Raw genomic sequence first — 26,891 nt, forward strand, 5'->3', positions numbered from 1 at the left:
AATAAGAGAGTTTAAAGAGTTACTGTGTAACTGTGAGTATCCGTGTGTACCTTAGTGAGTGCAAAGGGAGGGGGGGTAATTACGGTGTAGAATGTCCTCCTCATCACTGGAGCTGACCTAAGAACACAACAGTTAATCATCCACTAACCGGCAGAGAGAGACAGAGTGAGAGAAGGGGAAAGAAGCCAGCGTAACATGCTCCGTGGTTGGATTGAAAGAGAGACACTTTGAGGCACCTGAATTTATTGAAATGACAAAAAAGGAAAAGAGGAGTCTTTCATCACACAGTCTGGACTAAAGGATATAATTACCTGAGAGTGGAAGGATAAAAAATCTGCATCCGAGGACATGCACCTGTTCCTGGAGAAGGATTTTTAGCAGCACTCTGCCTTCCTCTGTCAACAAGTGTGTGTTTGTGTGTGTTAGTATGTGCGTTCTATGTGGTCTGTCCTGTTTTTGGATTTGATTGTGTGTGTGTGAGAGGTGGCCACATGGGGCCCTGGCCCTGTCCGGGATGCCAGCTGCAGCATTGAAGCCCACTCCGGAGGACATGGTGGCGGAGGGAGGGGGCGAGGGAGAGCGTGGTGCGTCCCAGTGGGAAGCCTCTGGGCCGGGCCGGGAGCGGCTGCCTCTGCCTTCTCTAAAGGTCCCCAGGGAGCTGCTGCGGAGTTTCCCCCACTCCAAACGGGTCGGATCCTATCTGGTGGGGAAAATGATCAACAAGGGATCGTTTGCCAAAGTGATGGAGGGGCTGCACATCGGCACGGGCGAAAAGGTCGGTGCTTTCTCCCCGAGATGAGAATAAGAGTGAGGAGACGTGAGGAGGCATGTCTCAGACTGGAGGGTGGCAAGAAAAAGATCACACACATACAAGATTATGATTACATGGTTAGAGCTTGTACCTGATTATTATACTCACTTGTGTTTGAAGAAGGCAGCAGGGTATTATTATTCTTGTTATGTGTACAAAAACACGGTCAGATCCATCTGTAATTACTTTATTTCACAAGCATTTTTACAGGAACAGAACTTTTGCTTCACAGAATTAAAGCAACCCACTTCACAGAAATACTGTTGGCATTGTACATTTCTACAAACTTAGGAATTGTTACATTTGCACGTTATTATGTAACATTCGCATTTAATATTGACCGCATGGTTATGTTTGGCTTAAAATGCCAAATTAAAACAACTGCTTTTTGTTCACTATCCTGGCAGGGAAGACAGTGATGTCTTGGTGAAAAACAATTGTATTCGTGGCACTATCCCTTCTGGAAACACAGTGACAGGTTGTTACAAAACACCCACACTTGGTGTCTAAAAGATGCTGCAAACACAGCAACGAGTCATTACAAAACACTCATGTTTGGTACATAAAAATCCACTGGAAACACAGCAGTGGGTTGCTACAAATCACCCACTTGTGGTTTTAGTAGAGCCCCTGAAAGCACAGCGACAGGTTGCTACAGAACAACCATGTTTGGTGTTTAATGAGCCCCTGAAAATATAGTGATAGTTTGCTACAAAACACCCACGTTTGGTGGCTAAAAGCCACTGGAAACACATTGATAGGTTGCTACAAAATACCCAAGTGTTGTGTCTAAGAGGGTGCTGAAAACACAGTGACAGGTCGCTACAAAACACTCACATGTGGTGTCCAAAGAGCTGCTATAAACATAGTAATGGGTCACCACAAAACACCCATGTGTGGCGTCTTAAAAGCCGGCGGAAACATAGTAACAGGTCGCTATAAAACACTAATGTTTGGTGCCTAAAAATCTGCTGGAAACACAGCAACAGGTTGCTACAAAACACCCACTTGTGGTGTTTAAAGAGGCCCTGAAAACATACTGCAACAAAACACCCACATTTGGTGCCTAAAGAGCTGCTGGAAACATAGGCCTCTATTTTCGCAGACCGGGCGAGGCGGGGGCGCAGTGCACCTGCACTTCGCCAGCTGGGTGTGGCCAGGCAGATTTTGCAAGTTTGGCACGCTGTGCACGCTGGCACAGCTACTCCTCTTTCCCACCTCCATCCCTCCTACCTGCACAAGTTGGAAAGAGGGAGGAGAGAAGGCGTGGAGTGGGTTTTACACACATCACACCAATCAAATGAGCCCCTCTCCTCACCCTTAAATGCGCCGCACAAAGGCGTAATGAGACTTTACTCAATTCGCCATGACAGAAGAGAGCAGCAGCGTCAGACGGCCAAACTTCTCCCAGGAGGAACCTGATGTTTTGGTCCGGGAGGTCCAATCTCGCAGTGTCCGAATATACAGAACTGCGAGCAGATCTCCACGGGCTGATGATGCAAAGGTAGCCTGGGAGGAGGTCACCACAATTGTAAATCAATGTTGTGTGTCTGTCGTGCGCTCTCTCTTTCTCTCCTGCAGTCTCACTCTGTTTCTTTTCTTTTGACTTTTCTAAGATGACAGATGCTGAACATATACTCCCTATCTGATGCTGTGGCTGTTTGTGGTTGGCTGAGAGGGATGTGAACTCATTAGTTTGCAGCTGTGTTAATCAAATCAGGTTGGGTTTCCATTACGTGTGCCAAACGGTGCCAAACGGTGCCAATCCCCTTTGATCTGACATCAGATGTGACGGGACAGTCGATATAGAGATACATTTATGTGCTGATTGCAGATAGTTGCATTGAATAGTGGTTTTTGGGGCTATTTATTGCATCGTTAATGTGCCTGATATTCTGGAAACCTGCCTGTGAGGTTTTGGTGACGTGTGCGCACTGTCCGCCGGTCAGCCAAACTTCAGCTTACACCGGCTGTGCTCCGTCTGCGCTGACAGTAGACCTGGTTTCAGCTGGCGAGCTTTTAGCGCACCTTCGGCGAAGCCTTTTGGCACGAAACTGTCACTGCGCCAAGCTGGATCTGGCGACACCTCCCAATGCTGCGCCGCCACACCCATCTCAGCGCACCTCGGTCTGCCAAACTACCAAACTGAGCGCGCCTCGGGTTGAAACTTTCTCTGCACGGGGTTCGCCACCCTGCGCCGCGCTGGGAAACTAGAGCCCATAGTGACGGGTCACCACAAAACACCCATGTTTCATGCCTAAAAAGTTGCTGGAAACACAGTGACGGGTCACCACACAACACCCACAACACACTACAAAACACCCACTTGTGGTGTTTAAAGAGCTCCTGAAAACACAGCAACAGCTCACTAAAATAAAAACATATTTGATGCCTAAAAAGCTGCTGGAAACACAGTGACGGGTCACCACACAACACCCATGTTTGGTGCCTAAAACGCAGCTGGAAACACAGCAGCAGGTTGCTACAGAACACTCACATACGGTGTCTAAAGAGCCCCTGAAAACACAGTGACGGGTCACCACAAAACACCCACATTTGGTGTCTAAAAAGCCCCTGAAAACACAGCCATGGATCGCTACAAAACACCCACGTTCAATGCCTCAAAATCCTTTAGAAAAACAGCAGTAATTCCGGAAATCACAATCTGTCTTGTTATCTGTTGGTCTGCAGCTTGTCAGGCATCTTGCCCAGGTGACACACCATCCACCATTCCTTCCACCTCCCCATGACAAAGTCAGCTCCTAAACTATGGTGCGATAGAAATGTTGATGGGATACATATGAAACATGCAAATGTAACATATCCATGGTTTCCAGAGATGCACAATGCAAACATTTCCTTCTGGCGACTGGGCTGTTTAAAGAGGTCTGAAGTGGATCTGTTTTTGCTCAGTTTATCTAGACTTGTGAAAAAACAAAACAAAAGCTCAGCACAGAATATGTCCCGGTATAAAACAATCAGAATAATTCCCAGTAAGCTAAAAGACAGTTATGCTAGTGTGTGTGTGTGTGTGTGTGTGTGTGTGTGTGTGTGTGTGTGTGTGTGTGAGACTTTCTTTCACTGCTCACTGAGTGCCTGACCCCAGCTCATGCGTACATGACCTTGTCACCATAGTAACACCCAAACTCATCTCCTGGGGTGTTTGCTCCTGTTAACCCTCGTTACCCTCTCCAGGTCATGTTCCTGTGGAGGTGAAGTCTGCAAATGTGTAAACACTTTCAACCTTGGAGGCTTTTTGAAATTGGATTTTAAAGGAGACAATTTCTGCTCATTTTCAGGTTCATACTTGTATTTTGGGTTTCTATTAGAACTTGTTTGTTTACATGCTTTATTTTCTTCACGTCTCTGATGGAACACCTGTGTTCACCCTTTGTCTGAGACGCTCTGTTTTAGCCCCTGTTTCTTTAAGCTCCCCGTACCCAAAGAGCCCAGTCTGCTCTGATTGGTCAGTGTTTCCAGGCTGTCCGTATCTCAGCGTTTCTGCACCATCATTGTAGCCAGGGAAAGACTAACAGAGTATTGAGGCACTTGCTACTGGAAAAACCTCCAGGAAAGACTTTGAAACACAAACAGACATGTTTCAGCAGAAACATCCAAAATTGTGGAGAAATTAACCTTGGCAACCAAGATCACATGTTTCCCTGATATTAGCATGAAGCTACATGTAGCAGTGTACGTAATGTAAACAATTGGAGCAGTGTGCCTGCAGCAGATGACCATAGGAAGAAATCTGCCACGAGCTGATGTCAGCTGGTAGCCCGGGTAGAAAAAAAACATTGGAAACAGAGTGTTCAAGATTACTTTTGCATGTGTTTACCTCCTTATTTGAAACCTTTGCCACATTTAATGTGATCATCCAAAACCATAATAGGTCCTCTTTAATCTTGAATTAAAAGACAAACCACCACATATTTTTTTATAATTTTAATTTCCTGTGCAGGCCGACTCAAAACTCAAAACAGTGTTGAGAGCAATATAAATAATAAAAGTTGACTTCCTAAGAATTTGACAGAAATTATTTTTTATCCAGGGAGAGTTTATGCTTATTTTTCTATCAAGCGCCTTCTCTTTTTCTTGCCACTGTTGATATACAGGTTGAAGATTTAGTGTTGTGTGTAGTGATATAGATTAAAGTTCCATTCAGAGACTAAATAGGGGCTCGTGACTGAAGTGCCAGTGGGTGTAAATGTCTGCATAAGTGGGGAAAATGTAGGTGGATGAGCAGTACACTTTACTTCTTAACAAGTACTGTTTAAGTTCCCCTAAGCAAGACTCTGAAGCCACAACTACTGGCAGGACTGTGGTTACACTGATCCTCTCCCTGTGTGGTTCTGTTCCTGTTCACATCTGAGCGAGCAAATTACCCAATTTAGAAGGAGATTTTAAAAAAAGAACAGAGCAAAGGAGCAAAGACTTTCCTTCAATATATTAAGGTTAAAAAAACAAACAAACATGACTTGTTAATATGTGTCTGTGTGTCTGTTTGTGTGCGTTTAGGTGGCCATTAAGGTCATCGACAAGAAGAAAGCACGGCAGGACTCATACGTGTTGAAGAACATGAAGAGAGAACCTCGCATTCATCAGATGGTCCGACATCCTCACATTGTCGTCCTGCTGGAGGTAGAAAAATAAAAACATATATTCATATGCATAGATAGATAGACAGATAGTACGGTCCAGTTTTGGTGAGAAAACCCGTGTGAACTGTAGCCTCAGTTTCCTGTTGTTAGCTGACAGGAGTGGCACCTGGTGTGGTCTTCTGCTGCTGTAGCCCATCTGCTTCAAGGTTGGACAAGGTGTTGTTGCTTCAGAGATGCTCTTCTGCACACCTTGGTTGGAACCAGTGCTTATTTGACTTCCTGTTGCCTTTCTATCATCTTGAACCAGTCTGGCCATTCTCCTCTGACCTCTGGCATCAACAAGGCATTTTGGCTCACTGGATATTTTCTCTCTTTGGGACCATCCTCTGTAAACCCTAGAGATGGTTGTGCTGAAAATCCCAGTAAATACTCAGACCAGCCCGTCTGGCACCAACAACCATGCCACGTTCAAAGTCACTTAAATCACCTTTCTTCATCATTCTGATGCTCCGTTTGAACTTCAGCAGCTCGTCTTCACCATGTCTACATGACTAAATGCATTGAGTTGCTGCCACGTGATTGCCTCATTAGCTATTTGTGTTAAAGGGATAGTGCACCCAAAAATGAAAATTCAGCCATTATCTACTCACCCTCATGCCGAGGGAGGCTCTGGTGAAGTTTTAGAGTCCTCACAACACTTGCGGAGATCCAAGGGGGGAGTGGGTAGCAGCACAACTGCACACCTAATGCAGGCTGACGGCGCTCCAGATTAAAATGTCCAACAACACATAATTTACACCACAGAATATCTCCATACTGCTCGTCTGTAGTGATCCAAGTGTCCTGAAGCCCCGACATAAAAAGTTGTTTAGAAAAACGTCATTTGAACTCTGTTTTTAGCCTCATTGTAGCCTGTAGCTCTGACTGCCTCTCTGTGCACAGCGCTCACGTGCGCACGCGAGACCAGCGAAGGCACGTGAACACACATGAAGGCGGTGCCCATGACTCACGGTCTCGTGCAAGCGCACACACAGTGCAGTGTACAGAGAGGCAGTTAGAGCTACAAAACAGAGTTCAAATGACGTTTTTCCAAACAACTTTTTATGTCGGGGCTTCAGGACACTTGGATCACTACGGACGAGCAGTATGGAGATATTTTGTGGTTTTAATTATGTGTTCTTGGACGTTTTAATCTGTGGCGCTGTCAGCCATTAGGTGTGCAGTTGTGCTGCTACCCACTCCCCCCTCGGATCTCCGCAAGTGATGTGAGGACTCTAAAACTTCACCAGAGCCTCCCTCGGCATATGGGTGAGTAGATAATGGCTGAATTTTCATTTTCTATCCCTTTAATGAGCAGTTGAACAGTGTACCTGATAAAGTGGCCAGTGAGTGTATATCTATATGGTCCTATATCCGATACGTCTACACATCTGATCACTGGCCATGCGACCTCTGTGAGAATAGTCATATTGGAATTTACACTGCATTCCTCCCTACATATAATGGTTTGCCCCGTCATACCGCACTATGCAGGCGTAGATCACTCAACGTACAGTGTCAGAGTGGTCCATTGAAACTACAGGAGGCTGCTGTAGCTGTATCACTGCTTCAGTAGGCTGTCCCAGTTGCCAGCCAATAGAGCCCGACGACAGATGCTTGTCATTTTGAGTCCTGGTGTGACAGCGTTGTTGTAAAACGCTGACAGATACAATAGCATGTAGCCCTGGACACAACCCCACCACTCCTGACTCCTCTCTTAGCCACACCCACACCTCTCTCTCCAAACATCTACCAGCAGTAGTAGCCAATAGAGCGAGTGGACCAAAACCCATTTGTACAACAGCCTGTTATACTGGAAACAAACGCTCATTGCTCTAAAGGGTCATACCTGTGAAATTATGCTACACACTGCCCCAAACAGAAGCACATGGCTAATTATTATGCAGAATGCTGTCCTTGGACCTTCACACTGTGGCACAGACATGGCCCGCCCTACTCACACTGACTCCAGCTGCAAGGTGAAGTCATGATGGAGTCTTACAACATTGCACCTGCTTGAATTTGGCCCCAGTTAGTATGTTAATGGTTATCATTTATCTGCTGCTGTTGAATAAGCTCAGTCCAATCAATATGCACATGATGAATATGTGTGTGTGTGTCAGACTCTGGAGACAGAGAACAGCTACTACATGGCCATGGAGCTCTGTGCTGGAGGAGACCTGATGGACAGGATCTGTGACAGGAAGAGGCTGGAGGAGAGGGAGGTGCGGCGCTACACTCGTCAGATCCTCTCTGCAGTGGAACACCTGCACAAACACGGCATTGTACACAGGTGACTCTACACACACACACACACACACACACACACACACACACAATGTGCAGTACGTGTACATGTTCAAGAGACATCTGCATTGTACTTAGTTACTCTTTGCACGGTGTCAGCTGCGTCGTTTCTGATTGTTCTGAGTGTCCACACTTTTTTGTGCTTGTGCTGAGAACTTATAAAAAATGTATGTCTCAAAAAATAAACAGTTGATACACATTGCATTGCATCCTATTCATTTTCAGTCCTGAGTCATGTTTGAACTAATGCTGCACCAAACTGGACAAAAAACATAATGTTGGTGCTGGGTTGGAGACTGTGAATTTAAACAAAATAAATAACTTCTTATTTAGAGCTTATTTTAGATCTTGATAATAAGAACTAAGACAAAATCTATGTTTCATTTTTGTTGATGAGATGAGATGTGATGAAAATGTATTATCGGACTGTGAAAGCCGGAGACAGCCACGCTTGTTATCTTCAAACGCCACATGAGTGACAGGCTGGTGAACTCCAGTAAATAGTTGGCGCCAAGATATTTCGATAGCCCCTGAATGGCAGCTGCAAAGCTCCCCCCAGATCCAGACTGGAGAAGGTTTCTGGGTTGATGGTGTTTGACAGGCAGGTAGGACGCTCAGTTATCTGTGAGTGTAGCTGTAGGTAAACAATCTGAATTCAGTTTTCTCTGACAGAGATGAAAGTTTAGTTTCAATCACCAACTCTGTGAGAGGACACCAGTTTAAACCTCCAGACTAACATGTTGCAGATGAAGAAAGAAGTTATGTTTCTGCTTCTTAACAGTAACTCAGAGTTTACAATGAACATGGGGACAAATCCTAGTTGTCTCACATTAGTTATTTGTTGAGAGCATAAATAGACCTGTCAAACACTGCCGGAGAAATGACAGTTTGGAAGTGTGCACAAATTATTTGTAGTTCTATTTGTAGTTTTTTATTAGCCTGGAAATCCAGACCCAAATCTAGAAAGATTTAGGGTCTGGCCAATGGCCCAACTCCAAGGGCAGCACCAAGCATGCATTTGAAAATATCACTGCACGCAACTGGATAACACTACGACCAATCAGAACAAAACTTAGCGCTTAGCTACCAGCGGAGCTAACTAGTAGATTAGGCTCTTGCCATATCCGGTCGGCAAAACAGCAAAAACGTCCTTCTTGCAAAGGAAAGATTCGAGCGCCGTCTTCTGTTCCTCTTTTAGAGAAAAAGCCAAGTCTAACTCGTTCATTGTAGCGGCCAAAGCCGTTTCAAACAACTGGTGTTCACCCGTAGCCATCTTGCAATGTTTACTGACTGATTCCGGACTTCGTCGTTGCAGCGCTGTCATCATCTGTTTAGCTCGCCTCTGGCCCGCCTATATCAGATACACCGATGTGATTGGTGCAGCTCGGCTCCAACGGCATGGGTAATGAGCATCATTACTGATTGCCAGAGTGACTCGCTGAGCAAATTCAAATTGTGCACTCGCACGGTGGGACTGAACCCAACCTGTTGCAAAGGCCTCGGCCCACAGGTGAGCTAGAGGTCACCCCATAAACGGAGGTTTTCATATAGGTTTGCTGTAGTTAAACGCAGACCCCTGTGACTTCAATTCCTCAAGAAGTCCCTGGGGGCATGCAAGAAACAATCCGTTTTTTCATGAATTCAACGTTACGCAGGGTGAGTAGCTGATATACAAATAATCATTTTATGGGTGAAGTATTCAAGAACGGCGCTCAAATGTCATTTTCTCTAAATGTCACCGTCCCATGTGAGTCAGCAGAGCCTTCCTGCAACAGTAGCTGTTTGTTGCATGGTAGATGTTAAGGTCAGACCTTGTAGATTCACACACACATATACACACATTGTGAGCACACACACGCACACACACAGTGTAGTTTGCAGGGCATTAACAGCCTACAGAGGAGGAAACGCTGCAAGAAAGGCAGTACATGGCACAGAGCAGTGTGGGAGCTGAGAGTGTTATTATAGTGGCATTTTAGTATGTGTAGGTGTCAGAGACCTAATACTCACACACACACACACACACACACACACACACACACACACACACAGCGCTGGGCTTTGGTTTAAGACCTTGGCTCCTCTGAAGGTGGGAATGTGATTACCAGGCACTGACCTCATCATCCTGCGCCGGCGCCATGATTCACACATCATCACAACATCATGGACTTCCTCTCTAATGAAGTCCCTCAACGATGGCGCTCTGAACCCTTCAATAGCACCTCTCTCTGTCACACACACACACCCTCATGCTCGCACACATGCACACACACTCCCTCGCTCTCACACTCTCCACCGCAGTCCCACACAGAGATGATTAAACTGGAAATAAATGGAAAATTTGCACTTAAATGCACCTCCTACCACCCACATCCAGTAGGTTTACCGCATGCATTTTCTCCTTTATGACAATGTCTGCTCTCGCTCTTTCTTGCCCTTTTTCCCTCTTCTCTCCCTCCGTCTGTCTTTGAACTTTATTCGGCTTGTGTGAGCAGCGTTCTCTGGATTTTTGGGACCTGGAGTGTCTGTTGGTTAGATGAAGGCAGATGAAAGGAGCATGGCTGATTCCCAGGCTATAGTTTATAGGGGATCTCTCTCTGCCTAACCGCAGATTTTCATTTAGCTCGGTAGTTTGCGAGCAGGCGGCGTGGTTGGTGGTGAGGCTGGGGTACTTTTAAGGGAGTGAGGCAACTTTCCCAGGTGAACACAGAGATATTACTGTGGCGGAGAGGAGAGAGTAAGTCAAGACGCGCTTCACTTCTCCTGCCTGTAAGTTTCAGTTTGGCTTGAGTTGGAAATCATGATGGCTGCAGGTTTTTTTAGGAGTCCAACACAAACCAGTCCCCCAAATTACCACTAACTGTTCATCCTGAGCTCGACCCAAACCTAAATTTAGCTCGGGTTTTCCTTCGTTTCTGTGGGGCTGGTCTGGTCACATCTCATCTGGTTGTCCATAAATACACAGAAAATGCTGACTAAGGCCAAACACACACTGTAGGAGTTCTTAAATTGGACAACCACTATTGTGTTTGTTAATTTAAGTACGCCAACACGGTCATCTGTAAGGAAACAATGGCTGTAGGATAAAGGACAGAGCTCATTAAAATACTGAAGTGAACCACAGTCTTTCTTTCTTGTGACCAACCAGCTCTCTCTCTCTCCTCTTTTTCTCTGCAGAGATTTGAAGATTGAAAACTTCCTGCTGGACGAACACAACAACATAAAGATTGTGGGTATGTTGACATCTGACTGACAGTGTACTGATCAAAATGAAACCAACACAGAGGTTTTGAACGGCCACTTGAGACTGGAGTGAGTCTGTCCCCATTGACCCCCATAGATGTTAAAATGCCCAGCAGCATTGCCATGTACAGCAGAAATAAACACTATTACAGCCTGGTACACAAAAAGGTTTCTGGCCTCTGAACATGTTTTTGGGATTTCTGTGTCTCACAGGATGCAAATTTGCAAACCCTACGATAATGAGGGAATAATCCACCCTGCTCTCCCTATGAGCAGCTAGTACTCGCTGCTTTTGTTGTTTGGATTGGTTAGGCTTAAGCTGAAAACACATATCAGGTGACGCGCGTCAAGTGCCGCCTCTAGTACATACTGGACGCATTGTGCTGCAGCTTGTCAACAGATGACCACACAAAAATAATACTACTTTCTCTTACAGAACTGTACCTCCTCCACCTAAGCATTAGCTTAAAATCATTTGTGGACATCTACTAATTAAAGTTGGGGGGATGCAATTGATTCCAGGGGCTGGAAATAGGACTGTGATGTGAAGTGCCACGGGTGGGGCGGGGCAGGGCGGTGCGTCCAGGAGAGCTGATGATCAAGTCAAGTCAAGTCAAATTTATTTATAAAGCGCATTTCATGCACAAGGTAAACTCAATGTGCTTTACAACAAATAATCAAAAATAAGTAACAAAGTGCAAGTGTAAAATAAAACGAGATAAACAAGTCCAATCAAACACACATGTTCACACACCTATACACACACTCACACACACCTAACCAAATGCTGTCATAAAAAGAAAAGTTTTTAACCTGCTTTTAAAAGTGGCCACTGATGTGGCGCTTCTCACTGTTTCAGGCAGGGTATTCCACCTGCGTGGGGCATAAACAGAAAAAGCTGCCTCCCCTTCCTTAGTTTTTGTGCGGGGTATAAGTAGGTTGTTGACGCCTATGGATCTGAGGGTTCTTGCTGGTGTGTAACTGATGAGCATGTCTGGTATGCACTGAGGTGCAAGGCCATTTAAAGCTTTGTAAACCAGGAGGAGGATTTTGAAATCAATTCTTGTTTTAACGGGTAACCAGTGCAAAGATTTAAGGGAGTGATGTGTTGATATTTTTTAGTTCCAGTGAGAATACGTGCGGCTGCATTTTGAATTTGTTGTAACCTGTGAATGCTGGATGATGCTGATGATGAACTGCCTCCGGTGTGGGGTTGTACATTTAAAATAATGGGGGCGTACTTTTTGTCACTGCAAGTGTGTTTTGGCCTCTGGGGTAAGAATGTCGTGGTGACCCAATCAGAGGCCTCTCGCTATTTCAGTGTGTTTTCAATCCATGAAAGTTCATTGTAACATTTTGGTCACCTTAAAAAGTTTGTCCAGAGTTTGGTTGTACTTAAAGACCTACTAAAGAGTCAGATGTTCAGTTTTTGCAGTAAGTACATTTTGTTGTAATGTTTTCTTAGCCTGTTTTCTCTAACAAAAATTAGCATTAGCATTGTCAGAGTTAACCATGGCTGTAAATGCACCGTGCCAACCAAGCTAGCAGCTAGCACAAGGGTTAGCTCCACCCTCTCCTCCAAATATGGTTACTTCTGGCTCCAAAAATCCAAGATGGCATCGGCCAAAATGCCAACCTTGAGGCTTTAAACCAGGAGTCCACTAACCAGCAGGTGACGTCATGGTGGCTACGACCATTATTTTTTCCAGTGTATGATACTGATGCTCATTATTGGACGGATCAACGTGACAGAACCTGTCTTAGCTATCTGGTGCGCCTGTGAATGTGCTCCTCTGTTAAAACAATGATGTTTCACACAGACTTTGGCCTCAGTAACACTCTGAAGGCTGAATCTTTGTCTCTGGAGCTCCTCAACACCCAGTGTGGAAGTCCTGCCTACGCCGCCCCTGAGCTGCTCGCTCACAGGAAATATGGGCCCAAAGTGGACGTCTGGTCAGTGTAAGTGATGAAGTCTCAGCGTGTGAGGAGGCCTGAGTGGGGATTTATTTAAAAGGCGGTTTTTCTGTGGTGTTATTTACTGTTTGAAACAAACTGCAGAATGCATTATTGTGTGTGCATCTTGTAAATGTGTGTGTTCGTATTTTTCTTGTGTGTGTGTGTGTGTGTGCAGAGGTGTGAGTATGTTTGCCATGCTGACGGGGACTCTGCCCTTCACTGTTGAGCCTTTCAACATCAAGCAGCTGCACCAGAAGATGGTCAACGGAGAGATCAGCAGCATCCCCAGTGACGTCAGCAAAGGTAACTACACATTTCATCTTAGAGGCTTTTTCATTGAAAAAACCCCACTGTGAAACACTGTGTCTTTGTTTGCACAATAACTTTGTTGTTCAAGTGTAATTAGGTTCATTTTGTCTACTCAAAATACATTAAGTGTAGAAAGTTTCTTTTTACCAGACAATGAGTTTTTAAGGAGGTGTAGTTTAACTTGACATGTTTCGACTGTCACTTCAGTCTTCTTCAGAAGCGTCATCTGACGTGCGTCATGACGTGTCTTTATCAGCTGGTAGTATCCCGGAGGCGTGACCAGCCTGGCAATCCGACAGATTTACCAGGCTGGTCACGCCCCCGCCGCCCGGTGTTCTTTGGAGGAGAGAGTCCCAGGTGTGCGACAGCATGAAAGCCCCCTCATCCCGGTTGATGGTGTCCCTGGCCCTAGTCACTGGATCAGAAAGCAACAAGTTCAAACGTTGGATCAAGGAGGCCACAGAGATCAGGAGGCTAGGGCTAGGGTATCATTTGTTAAAATAAATGTTAAATAGCTCTACATTCCGACAGCCATCACTGATTTATCCATTACGCACAAAACATCTCTGCTTTCCTGTTCCCACTTCATTCAAAACCCCACAAATGAATCTTCTGTTTGTTTGGTGACCACTACGCTATCATTGATGATTTTCAGAATGTATTAGGCTTGTCGCTGTCTCCGTCAGGAATAATTCCTGACAGAGAGGTCTCCCCAGTTATGCCAGTGATGCGCTCGTCTGCAGCAGATAGTTGTGACTGTGAGCCTCCTCCTCCTGTGGCTGCTGTATTTTTTGTGTGTGCTTATGCGTTTCTTTGCCTCCAGTTTCATATCAAACCATTTACGCTTCACCTCTGACATGGTTCTTTGTACCACGGAGACAACATTAACAGCATCTGTTACCTCCCTCCAGGCCTTCACTTTGCCTGTCCCTGTCACACCACTACTAACTGAACAAAATAAAATGTTTTTTCTTAAGTCCACTTCACCCAAAATTATTTCGATTACTTCATGAATGAGACCCATTGTCTGGTAAAAAGAAACTTTCTACACTTAATTTGTTGAAGACCTTACCTGTAGTGCTTTTGATCAATCCAGATTAGTGGTTCCCAACTGGTTCAGCCACTGGGTCCAGGTTGCTCCTTAGTTATTACTTCAAGGTCCACAAAGTATTTAATATATTCAGCGTCATACTTGTGTTTGGCTATGTCATCCAGCTAGTTTGCTATCTTTGTCAAGTAGCTTTACTTGACTTCAAAATTAAAGTGTTTTTTTACAAACTTAACACATGCACAAGTCACTTGAGGCCCATTCAGAATGGACCTGCAACCCACTTTTGGACCAAGACCCACCAGTTGGGAACCAACTGAGTGTCGGAGATATCAGCTGTAGAGATGTCTGTCTTCTCTCCAGTATAATGGAACTAGATGGCACTTTGTTTGTGGTGCTCAATGGGCCAAAAAAATACATTGAAAAACTCAACAGCAATGTCTCTTTCCAGAAATCATGACCTGGTTACTCAAGATAATCCACAGACCTTGTTGTGAGCAGTTTCATGTAGGAACTATTTTCTTTCTACCGAACTACATCCACCAACTGTATCACTGTGCAGAAGGAAGCGTGCATCTACTGCTAGCTCACCTAGCACCACTGAGCTAGCTAACGTTACAGCTCAGCTGAAGAGGACACCATTACTGTCATGAGCACGAGCCTTTCATCCATGAGTAGATGCACGTTTCGTCTGTGCAGTGATACAGTTGGTGGGTGTGGTTTGGTTTAAAAAAATAATTCCTACATGAAACTGCTCACAACAAGGTCTGTGGATTATCTTGAGTAACCAGGTCATGATTTCTGGAAGGAGACATTGCATTAGGGCATTATAAAGAATATATGATAGAGACATGTGCTTATTTTTCTTGAGAGGCCACAGTGTTTGTAAAGTTGTTGTCATTTTATTGTGGATTTTTGTATTATATGTTGTATTTGTTGCATTTTAATGTGTTTTGATTGGCTGCTACCTCGACCAGGTCTCTCTTGTAAAAGAGGTTTTCAATCTCAATTGGACTTCCTGGTAAAATAAGGATAGAAATAAAATAAATAACTGCTGTTGAGTTTTTTAAATGTATTTTTTTGGTACTTTGAACACCACAAACAAAGTGCCATCTTGTTCCATTATACTAAAGAGAATGCACACATCTCTACCGCCAGTATATCCAACACTCAGCAATTCACACCAAAACAATCTAGACTGACAAATAGCACTACAGGTAAGAGGAAAATATATATTTTTGACTCTAGGGTAAACTAGAGTTTGTGCTCCTAATCTCGATGGAAATTGGGAATAGTTGCATGAAATGACATGGAAACCCCTCACAGAAAAGTCATGAGATAGATGCTGAATTTGGTATATGTTAAATTAGGATAAAAATGCGGGATGCAAAAAATAATGATAATTATCATTTAAAATAATGGGTCAAATCTCAAAGTTTAAATGAAAGACATTCTTCACACTGATTAACTTCAGTTTCACAGTCAGCACTTGAATACTCTGAGCTTCACACAGGTAAGATTTAAACTGGATGTGATCTCCTAACCACGCTTTAATGTTAGTCTTTTGTCAGTGACTCTTTGCAAACACAAACCAGGATCCAGCTTCCTCTCTGCAGACCACAGATCTGTCAGGAGACAGAGAATTAAAGGAAAAACTGTTTCATTTATTTCCTACTTCTTCCACTTGTTCTGTACCGAGCACACAGTGGCCTCAGTGTCTCTGTTCCTCTCTGTTTTATTTTGGTCTCTCTCTCACACATCGTCACTCCATTACACTCTGTCATGGCGCCATGTCACCACAAACAAACATAGCTCCTGTTACTGAGGGGAAAACCAGCTTGGCTCTAAAACTCTGAAACTGTGACAAGATCGGATTAGTGGCTGTATCGCTGCCACAGACGGGCATCTTAGAAATCGACTTGAACTTTCAGACTTTATCCTGCCTCTGAATGGGGCTGTTCTTTTTTCTTTAAAACTCCGCTTCAGTTTTGCCAATCACATTTTGTTTTTCTTCCGCCAGTTATTCTCGTCAGACTGACCCATTTGTAATTCTGTTAACTCTTTTCTTTTCCATACACTTTGTCTTTCATTTGTGATAGTCATGCTGTTCTACTCTCTTTAATGTCATCTTAAACACTGTTTATGAGACTTTAAGCACTGCAAACAAACTGTGGGGTGAATTCACAAAGAATCGATTGCGGCCACTAAAAGTACCATGAACTGCACATCACTTGCAATCGTAATCTGCTCCGTCTCAAGGTCTGATTCGCTAAAGATATTACAGCGCAAATATACCCGTAAAGTTTTGCAACTGAGTAAAATTATCCACATGGCAAAGTATAAATGTTACCTTTACTCCAAGAATGCCGTCGGCAGAACAATTGGTCAGACTAAGATAAGATAAGATAAACTTTATTGATCCCACAATTGGAAAATTCACTAATTCACCACAAGCTACAGGTCCTGACCGACGAGGTGCCAAAGCATTTCTACAAGCTTAAGACAAGGGATTTAAATGTGACAGAGAGAAAACATATTTGGTATTAATATGCCATTCTGTCAGTGTGCTTCAGTTCAATCAATTCTCTTAAAGGGATAGTGTACCCAAAAATGAAAATTCAGCCATTATCTACTCACCCATATGCTGAGGGAGGCTCTGGTGAAGTTTTAGAGTCCTCACATCACTTGCGGAGATCCCAGGGGAGAGGAGGTAGCAGCACAACTCCACCTGATGGAGGCTGACAGCGCCCCAGATTAAATCATCCAATAACACATAATTGAAAGCACAAAATATCTCCATACTGCTCGTCTGTAGTGATCCAAGTGTCCTGAAGCCCCGACATAAAAAGTTGTTTGAGCGCTGTGCACAGAGAGGCAGTTAGAGCTACAGGCTACAATGAGGCTAAAAACAGAGTTCAAATGACATTTTTCCGAACAACTTTTTATGTCGGGGCTTCAGGACACTTGGATCACTACGGACGAGCAGTATGGAGATATTTTGTGGTTTCAATTCTGTGTTCTTGGACGTTTTAATCTGGGGCACCCAGCCTGCATTAGGTGGAGTTGTGCTGCTACCCACTCTCCCCTTGGATCTCTTCAAGGGATGTGAGGACTCTAAAACTTCACCTGAGCCTCCCTCGGCATATGGGTGAGTAGATAATGGCTGAATCATTTTTGGGTGCACTATCCCTTTAAGGCACTAATAATTTCTCTGTAACTGCGTGTGACTATTTCAATCAGAAGAGACAGAAGAGTGGGGCGTCAGTGGGTTAGTGGATAGAGCAGGCGCCCCATATACAAAGGCTATGTCCTTGCTACAGCAGCCCGGGCTCGAATCCAACCTGCACCATCCCCCCAACCCCTCACTTCCCCACACACCACAGCCAGCCCGTTCATCAATGGCAAAAAATGCCCAAAAAATAATCTTTAAAAAAAAAAAAAGAAGAGACAGAAGATGAAGTTTAGTATGAAATATAAGTGTACAGATTAACGTATGATTTGTACTGGTAAGATTTAACAGAAGTCTTCGGCACTTGGACACCGAACGGAGATTATTTGTAATCATGGGACATCTGAGTGGCAGCAAAGTAAAATAAAATAGCACAGGTACTGAGTCGCTATTTGCTTGGCATGACAGTTAAGGCTGCATTTCACCCTTTGTGGGTACTACAGGTTTAGTGGCCACAAAAGCTGCACAATCCTTGTGTTAACTGGCCTGAAAGTGTCTCCAGAAAATATTATTCCACAGGTTTATAGCTTAAAATCAACAAATAGTGCATTTGATTTTTAACAGTTCCAAACAAACTGAGCTGACCGACTGCTGCAGCTGATAGCAGCAGACTGAATGGAGCAGTCTCGGCTTATGTATCTGTGAATGTGGCAGCCATCCTGTTGGAATCCACCTGCTCCTCCAGACTGTGGAGCTTATCAGGATCCTCATCTGGAGTCAAACTATCAATCCCGCTTGGCTGTCACAGGACGGCTCCGTGTCACAGGCTGACAGGCTGAATTAGTTCTCCTGAGGGGAAATGCTGCCTCTCTCCATGCTGTCGTCGCTGATACAGTTTCAGTGAAGTCACAGTGAGTGACATCAGGCTGACAGACTGGAGGAGTTGTGCAACACAGGCTGTGTCTTTTTAGTTTGGTCCCTTTTGGCCAGACAAGTGTAACACAACCTTAAAGGTGCATTAAAAACAATCCTGCCTGCATGGTTTATGGTCTGATTATTAACTCCACCAGTTTGCATGGCAAAGTGTCTTTTGGGCCCAGACACACAAAACTGACATCAAAGAACAACTGGTGACAAAGGTCAACTGTTGCCTCAAGTTGCCTGTGTCTTGGCAAAAAGGTTGCGCTTGAGCACAGCGCAAAGACTACAGCCAACGGCCTAGCAGTCCCTATGTTCTGCACCTGTGTGAGAGGAAATAACTCTCCAGACCAGCAAGCAGCATAGACCGACAGGACAGATTGAAGACAGTAGTTAGCCAGTTAGTACGTTACAAACAAGACAAGGGCCGACTAGTGACAGTGTTGTGTGACACACCACAAACACTGGGGTGACTGACAGGACAGCAGGCCAGAGCCTTGCATGGTCATCGTCTGGATGAATATGAGGCATGTTGAAGCACTTACCTTTTTTTTTTTTTTTTAATATATATCTGTACGGTTTATTTAGCATAAATTCTGTAGTTGACCATCAGTTGCTTGAGCTTAGAATACCAACTGTTACTGTTCCATCTTGACTGATGTTCATGAAGGCAACCATCGATGAGTGCTAACAAACTATGCTCAGACGTCAGCTTTTTATGTACGTGATTATTTCTGCTGGCTAATGTTAAGATGATTATAGCTTGCAGTGAACACTGGTGAATGTAAGTCGCCTTCCTCTGAGCTCTGTTTTTTGACTCCAACTGTTTGGTGCTGAGCAGGTCAGCTCAAAGCAGGGGAGAGAGAACCCAAGCAGCAAAGTTGCTGGCAGGAGGCTAAAACTCTGTATAGCTGAGGGAAAACAGCAGAGGTGATACTTTTCACATCATGCAATGATCCAATTAACCCGAGCGATGAGAATTTATACCAGACCAAACACAGAACTCACTGACATTTAAATTCTGGAAAATAAGAAAACAAACATGACATGTCTTCGTTTATGCTCCTGCTTCAGGTGCGGTGGCGTTTGTGTTGTCTCTCCTGGAGCCAGACCCGGCAAAGAGACCCAGTATCAGAGCTGCGATGGAGGAGAGGTGGATCAACGAGGGATATGCCAAGAAACCACTGCACACACTGTCTCATAAAAACAGGTCGATAGAGATCTACTGTGTGACTACACTTTGACACACAGACTACAGACACACCCTGAGGCATTACAAACATTTTCTGCAGAATTCCATCCATTCTCCGTAGGTGCTTATCCTGTTGGGGGTCACGGTGGGGCTGGAGCCCACCAGCTGACACTGGGTGAGAGGCGGGGTTCACCCTGGATAGGTCACCAGACTATCACAGGGCTGACACATAGAGACAGACAACCATTCACACTCACATTGACACCTACGGACAATTTAGAGTCACCAATTAACCTGCATGCACCTGGAGGAAACCCACGCTGACACGGGGAGAACATGCAAACTCCACACATAAGGGCTTACCAATTTTGTTATTGTGAAAGGTTCTGTCCTGTATTTTTTGAATACATCTAAACATGAGAAAAATAGGGGAACTATGTAAATTCCTTCTATATTTTCACATTTGTTTTTTATTACACAATATTTGCGCTCTAAGTGTGTGTGTTTGTACCATGAGAACAAAGTGAGAAACAAAGGCTCTCCTCAGGGAACGCTCTGCAGCAAACACCACAGTGTGGGAAAAAGAAAAAAGAGGGAAATCTCTGCGAGTTTTCTAACAAAACGAACATTTTTGTGGTCAGTAGGGTAACAGCTTTGTGTATTATAGCATGACTAAAAGGCTTTTATCACTTTACGCAGTGTGGAAATTCAATCATGTATGGCTCCTCTTGGAAATAATACATTTTCTGAAATCCACATGAATGAAGCAGGAACTGTTCCAGCTCCGTTCTGCTCACAACTGAAAACCATCAAATCAGACTCCTTCAGTTACTGGTCCCACTATTCCTCACCAACAAATCCTTAATGACCTCTAACATTTCTCTCAGCTCCGCTCTTCACACTTTATCTTTCTAACTGTTTTTTTTATCCCCGCTCTTTCTCGTTATTTCCCAGGCTGAGCCCAGAGGATCTCAACTCGTCTGTGCTGGCGTACATGACGGAGACGCTGGGCTACTCGCTCTCTGAAATCATTCACACGCTCACCATCAACCGACCGTCCGCCATCATGGCCTCCTATCACCTGCTGCTCAACAAGCTCAGCAGGAGCCAGAAGGGAGCCAAGGCCAGCAAGGTTCACACCTCATTTCTAATCACACATACACACAGACACAAATGGGTCGTGCAATGCAACTATTCTCATGTTCTGCTGTGAAGGTTTAACAGCTTATAATAACTGATTTGGCAGAAACTGGAAAACAATGACTGGACTCTTCCAAGCAAGAACACATGGAGAGAAAGGCACAACACTGACTCAAAGACTCAGCAACAGGTAATTTTGTCAATGATGTCTTAAAAACAAACACAGTGATCATCTAGATACGTTAAAGTTGTAGTGTTCTATTAAAGGAGACGGATTTTTACTGTCAGCAAATCCCAAAATGGACTGAAACCAACAATGATTTAGTCCATTGCTCAGTACTTTCTGGCTTCTCCGACTCTGTCTTTGGTACTCACCTCCAAGCCCAATGAGTCATTGTCACTTCTGTGACGACATAAATTGTTTTTAAAACTGAGTCATGAATAGATAATTTTGTAAACTTTAATGGTTAATGTTACTCAAACAGGAGGAAGTGGTGCATGTCTTGGGGACTATTTTAAGCTGTGGATTAATACACCTGTAGCGCACAAGTCAGTATTTACAGGAGCCGGAGGGTTTATGTAGGATTAAAAGGAAACTACAGCTCCCTCGTTCATGGTAATGGAGGAAAGAATCAACCCAGTGCAACAGTGTGGCTCACTGATGTTGTTTACTGCAGAGAAACTCCGTTTTTATTAACAGAAGATTCAGATTCAGACTTCTTTTATTTGTCATTTTAATTATGCACATCCATATATAAAGAAAAAAAATGCCTCAAAATGCAGACCTGATCAAAAATTTGACCGCATAGCTGACGAAAGGGACCAACACTCTGGGCAACCTTTGAAGCTGTACTATCTGAAGCAATTATCAGAACCTCCGTCAAGTCTGTGTTTAATTGTGCAATCAGGCAGTTGTAAAGAACAGCAAGGTTGTTGGTGTTATCAGGCTTAAACAAGACATACAGTTGAATGTCATCAGCATAACACTAATATGATTTACCCATAAACTGGCTAATAATTTGACCAAGTGGAAGCAAGTACAAAGTAAATAATGTAGGACCTAAGACAGAACCCTGATGTACGCCACAGAAAAGAGCAGCAGTATCAGAACTGAAAGGACCAAGAGACACAGAGAAAATCTTTCTATCTGAAAGGTAGGAGCAAAACAAATGTTTTGTGCAGATTGTTGCTCTCCGCACACACTAGAACAGAACTGTTAAATTAATCATTACATGTGGGGCCTGTCACATTTTCAACATCTGTTAAGATTCGAAAAAGCTTTTCATGTGGGCTAGACTTTACTGTTTAAGGTTATTTTAGATGACTACAGTCTTGGGCCTCCTGACATCGAACCACCACTTGTTTTCAGAGTGAACCAACCAATGAAAAAGGCTCGAAACAGTCCAGCAGGCCTCTGAGAGCCCAACAGACAGCTGAATGTCAGAGCAACAAGAAGAGGTCTGAGGAGCTGCACAGGAAGGACCACAGAGAGGACGCAGAGAACCGTCCACCTTCTCCATCTCTACCCCAGCTTCCTCACTCTGCCTCCCCCTCAATACCCCCTCGCCTCCCTTCCCCCTCCCCCGCCCCTCTTTCTACAGAGGATGGAGCCACTGATGAGGAGATCGCCATCACCTTGGACACCAGAGAGACGCTGTTTCCTGAAGGTGAGGATTTGTAGTGTATACAGAAACAGAAGCTGCTCACATTCACAGAACAGTGTGTGACTGTACTGTATCTGTATGTGTGTGTGTTCCAGTGTCTGTGTTTGGAGACAGGGAACTCGTCCATCTTTCTCCTCCTAAAAGCTCTGCATCTCAACTCTGTGACTCTGCCCCTTGCCAAGTCCCATTACCCCCCGAGCCAATCAGAGACAGCAGCACATCGAGGCCGATCCGACACACACACCTGCTCAGGACGACTCAGTCAGACGGGGCGGCAGACCCTGGGTCAGACTGCTTCCACGACAACCGCCACCAGGACAACCACTCTCATCACCTGAGCATCAACGAGCGCCTGGAGAAGCTGCAGACGTTTTATTCTTCAGAGAAGAGCGGCATCTCTCCCAGGATGCTGCTGGAGGCCGACACACACACCACACACCCCTCAGACAGAGACCACCTGGGTATCATGGAGACGACACGGACGTCACCCTCTGCCCCACTGCCCCGCCTGCGCAACGTGGGGCTGAAAGATGGACGAGGTAGGAAGATGACATGGGTAGGGTTGACCCGACCTGGGCCCCCAGGACTCCTGGTGAACGGGTCTAAACCTCCTGCCTTCCCCTCGCAGAGACAACATACTTTGGTCATTAAGAGCCTCCGGCAGGAGAGGGGCAAGAGACGGGATCTGTCGTCAGGAGGAGGAGGAGGAGGAGGAGGAGAGAGAGGGACGGCAGGAGGAGGGCTGAACGGAACAAAGAGGAACTCAGTTCAGTTACGTTCATCTCTCCAGCGTCGGGTGGCGGACCTGAATCTGCCGCTGCTTCCTGCAGCCCTGCAGGGGAAGACAGATAGGAAGAACCAGCTACACAGCATGGACTACTGATAGATGGGAGGATACAATAGAGAGGCAGTGATAGAGGCCAGAAAAGGTGCTATGAGAGGAGAGGATAGTCCTGAGGTTGGTGACACATTTAGGAAGCAGTTAAGCAATTAAAGGTCCAGTGTGTGGGATTTAGGGGGATTTAGTGGCATCTAGCGATTAGGACTGCATATTGCAACCAGCTGAAACTTCTCACGGCTAGAATTCCTTCATCGTTCAGGAAGTTTTTACGGAGGGCTGAAATATCTGCAGAGGTCTCTTCCTCTACAAAACAAACAGACCAAGTGATTAAAAACTAATAAAAATGATAAAAACAAAAGTGATAAAAACACTGAATAAAACAGCTGCATGATACAAATCAGTGTTTCTCCGATGCTGTTCGGCTTGTTAGACACGCCATTAGCCCAGCACCTGCTAATGTGTGCTCACCTTTTTCCTTCGATAACTTAAGATCCAGACATTCAGGAGGTTTTTTGCCAGGAGCCAAATTATCCACACAGGTCTCCTCCTCTTCAAAAGAAGCAGACCCAGTGATTTAAACTGGTAAAAACACTGAAAAGAGTTGTGTCACGTAAAAAAAAAAGTGTTTTTTTCTACCCTTTTATGGAGTGGGGCCGATGTGAAAACATAAATGGCCCTTTAGCTATGTTTGGTTTGTCCATTCTGGGCTTTTATAGAAACATGGTGGTACAACATGGTGATTTCCTGGACCCGCTTCCTGTGTAGGTATGAACAGCTCATTCTAAGGTAATGAAACACAACGGTATTTATTTTCAGGTGATTGTACACTAAAGAAAACTTAGTATGTCATATTCCATTTCTGCCTGTATATCCCCCTAAATCCTACACACAGTACATTTCAGAAATACTGGCCTGTATTAAAGGAAGTGCCTGTTTTATGTTAGATTTGTAAAAAAAAAAACTTCGGTGAACAAAGAATTTAAAAATGGAGAAAATTCATGATGAATAAAAATAAATGGGGTCCATGTTTAACAAAGGCAAAACTACGTCAAAAGGGTTCGAAATTCACCAAAGTCACACAATAACACAAAGAAATTGATCAAGGCAGCAGCAGACCCGCAGCTCCTGTGTTCAGCGAGGTTAAATTACTGTAATTTTTAGTCTGGATTTCCAGAGAGCATAGATAAGTTTCACTTAGTTTAGTTCCCCGTCGGAGAGGGTTGTCTGTTTGGGAAGTACTGAGCATACAACTTGAGAAATGAGACTTGGATTATACTATACGAGTTGGGTAAGAGTTTGTAAAATGGATGTTGCAGTATAGTTTTGCTGTTGTCAAACACGAAGCCCTTCTACGTCAGTTTATGAAGAACTGACCTATGGCTAAGTCCCGCCCTCAGACACGATGAGCCAATCACAGTGCGTATAGCCATTCCCATACACTGGGACATTTTCTGCCTGGACGTCCATTGAAATGCATTACAGAAAGTCAGTTTTGTTTGGTTTTATGAGCTTTTTCTGAGATTTGAAGTGTAAAAATGGTCAAACGGTGTGCATAGGGTACATGCAACTCTGACACAAGGTATCCTGAGAGGCTGGGCGACCAGGTGTATTTTTTTACCCTTTAAACCACATCTCAACCGAGAAAAGTGTCTCCTTTGGATAAAGTTGTGTGGTAACGTTAGACCACAACATCAACTCAACGTGAATAAGATTAACAATGATGTCTACATCTGTTCTAAGGTAAGTCAACATTGTGTTTGAGGCAACATATTGTCACTTTGCTGGAAAAAAATATAAAGTTATCTTTAACATCTCTAGCTAACGTTAGCTAAAGTTAGCCTAGTGTTAGCTCCTAGCTGCGTTGTTCATCATGTCACCTTGTTTGCTGGGAGTTCATTAGCCTATTTTGTTCTAGTTTTGTACTTTGGTGATGGTACATCATTGTTAGCTGTTGTCCAAAGGGCTCTAGTTAAGCTAACGTTAACTTCTGGAGCTTAGCTTCATTAACTTATCTGTAATGGCAGAGATAACAAAGGTTGGCAAACGTTATGCTGAATGATTCAGTGTAAATACTGTAGCACCAAACTAACGGAGAGACACTCTTGGTAAAGATGGTGAAAAGGCCGTTATCCTTTTCTCATATTCTGAGCCAAAAACCTTAACTTCAGTGGCACTTTGACTTGTTGTCTTTGATGGTGACGGCAACCAGATGCGGTTCACAAGCGCACACTGTGACCTGTAAATTTTGGCTTGTAATTTAAGCTTTTCATCGACCTTCTCAACAATAAAATGATGAATATATCCCTCCAATGCGTAGTTTAGGCCCTTTTGGTTACTTCTCAATGACATCTGATCTTTATGTCCCCAAAAATCATCAATTGCCTCCTGTGAAATGCCGTGTACTGTGACACCTGCCATAGCGCCGCTCACTGAATGATGATAGTTTGTCCGAGTGAGTGGAGGGGGGCGTGGCTTAGCCATAGGTCAATTGTCTCTGTTTTTGGATTTTTCGTTCACCTTGAAGGCATGCGAGCAAAAAAAGTTATTAGGTGAATAATTGATACAAATGCTCATTTTGTTGTTTAAGTATTCATTTACCCAAAGAGAATAAGGAGAAGGGTGGTTGGTATGAAAGACTGAGTAAAGACAGGGCAGCTGTTCAGAACTTTGCATAAACATTTTGAAGGACAAGTGTAAACGGCAGCTACAAAAAGATGCTTAAGCTATTATTTTCTACTGTTCCATTAATGCCTTGCTCACCAACAGAACTTCTTCCCAAATAAACCATAAACAGTACATACAGCCTTTATATGCTGCAGTGCCAAAAATTCTAACTCTGCCTAAGCTCATCAAATTTAATTTGGCTGTCAGTAACTAGGCTTTGGTTTCGCTACTGTTAATATTTTTCCTGGGGAATTTCATGTTAGTCTCCACCCATCACAATGTGACATGCAGAAGTGTACCATGTGTGTGTGTTGAACACATATGGTTATATTTGTATCGACTGTTCTTAAAAACATTTTTGTACTGACATTGAAAATCAAAGTAAAAACAAGTCTCAATTCTGCTTTACAGTCTTGTTATGTGTCTTCATGGGGATCTTTTTTGCAAAGTTCAATGAGGAATATACAAAGGTAAAAACAGAGTTATGCTGTGACTCTGCTGTGATATCTTCACTTTAGCAAAATATGGGTTTTTGTGGCTACAGAAAAGTGACCAGAGGGCTGCTAGCAGTAAAGGTAATTTCACAGCAGCCATGTTTTACTACAGTATAAGGTTAATTTTACTGGGGCTGCCCCAGAATGTCAAAGACTCCAATCATCAGTCGGAGACACCCCCAGTCAATTGAGATTCTTCAAGCAGATTTTTTTTTCGTCTTCAGGCAGTGTGCAGTGTACGTTTGGTGACATTTCAGTCACTAGAAGTAGCTGCAGAGTGAACACTCCTTAAAATAACACTGCTCTCCAGTACAGGCAGCTGCAGATCCAGACCCAGGGTGAGATGGAGGCAGATAACGTTATCATTTGCCTTCTGCTTAGAAGTGGTGAATCTGCAGCTCACAGCATCTTAATACGATAAAGTCTCTGGCTTTTGTTCTATATCTAGTGTCAGCAAAAAATGTTGCACTAATGACCTAACTAGCATTAGCATCT

General features: G+C 44.1%; 2 protein-coding genes across 2 annotated transcripts in view; one reads left to right on the plus strand and one right to left on the minus strand.

Annotated features, from left to right (window-relative positions):
- On the plus strand, positions 1-26,293 carry LOC125897066 (hormonally up-regulated neu tumor-associated kinase homolog). Its single transcript, XM_049590122.1, has 11 exons — positions 1-775; positions 5,330-5,452; positions 7,575-7,744; positions 10,936-10,991; positions 12,822-12,960; positions 13,133-13,260; positions 19,476-19,611; positions 20,548-20,725; positions 20,840-20,923; positions 22,103-22,400; positions 22,493-26,293. Exons 1-11 carry the CDS (start codon positions 515-517, stop codon positions 23,278-23,280), a joined length of 2,361 nt encoding a protein of 786 aa, XP_049446079.1. The 5' UTR covers positions 1-514; the 3' UTR covers positions 23,281-26,293.
- The window catches only part of agbl5 (AGBL carboxypeptidase 5), a 370,120-nt gene that overhangs the window by 274,692 nt on the left and 68,537 nt on the right, over positions 1-26,891 (minus strand). The gene's annotated exons all lie outside the window — the stretch shown is intronic.

Source organism: Epinephelus fuscoguttatus, linkage group LG11 (assembly GCF_011397635.1).
Source record: "Epinephelus fuscoguttatus linkage group LG11, E.fuscoguttatus.final_Chr_v1".
Lineage (NCBI taxonomy): Eukaryota > Metazoa > Chordata > Actinopteri > Perciformes > Serranidae > Epinephelus > Epinephelus fuscoguttatus.

Coding starts and splice junctions, on each gene's coding strand:
- LOC125897066 (XM_049590122.1), top strand. CDS start 515: ATGCCAGCTGCAGCATTGAAGCCCACTCCGGAGGACATGGTGGCGGAG. Junction 5,453..7,574: donor ACATTGTCGTCCTGCTGGAG/GTAGAAAAATAA, acceptor TGTGTGTGTCAG/ACTCTGGAGACAGAGAACAG. Junction 20,726..20,839: donor AGGGAGCCAAGGCCAGCAAG/GTTCACACCTCA, acceptor CTGATTTGGCAG/AAACTGGAAAACAATGACTG.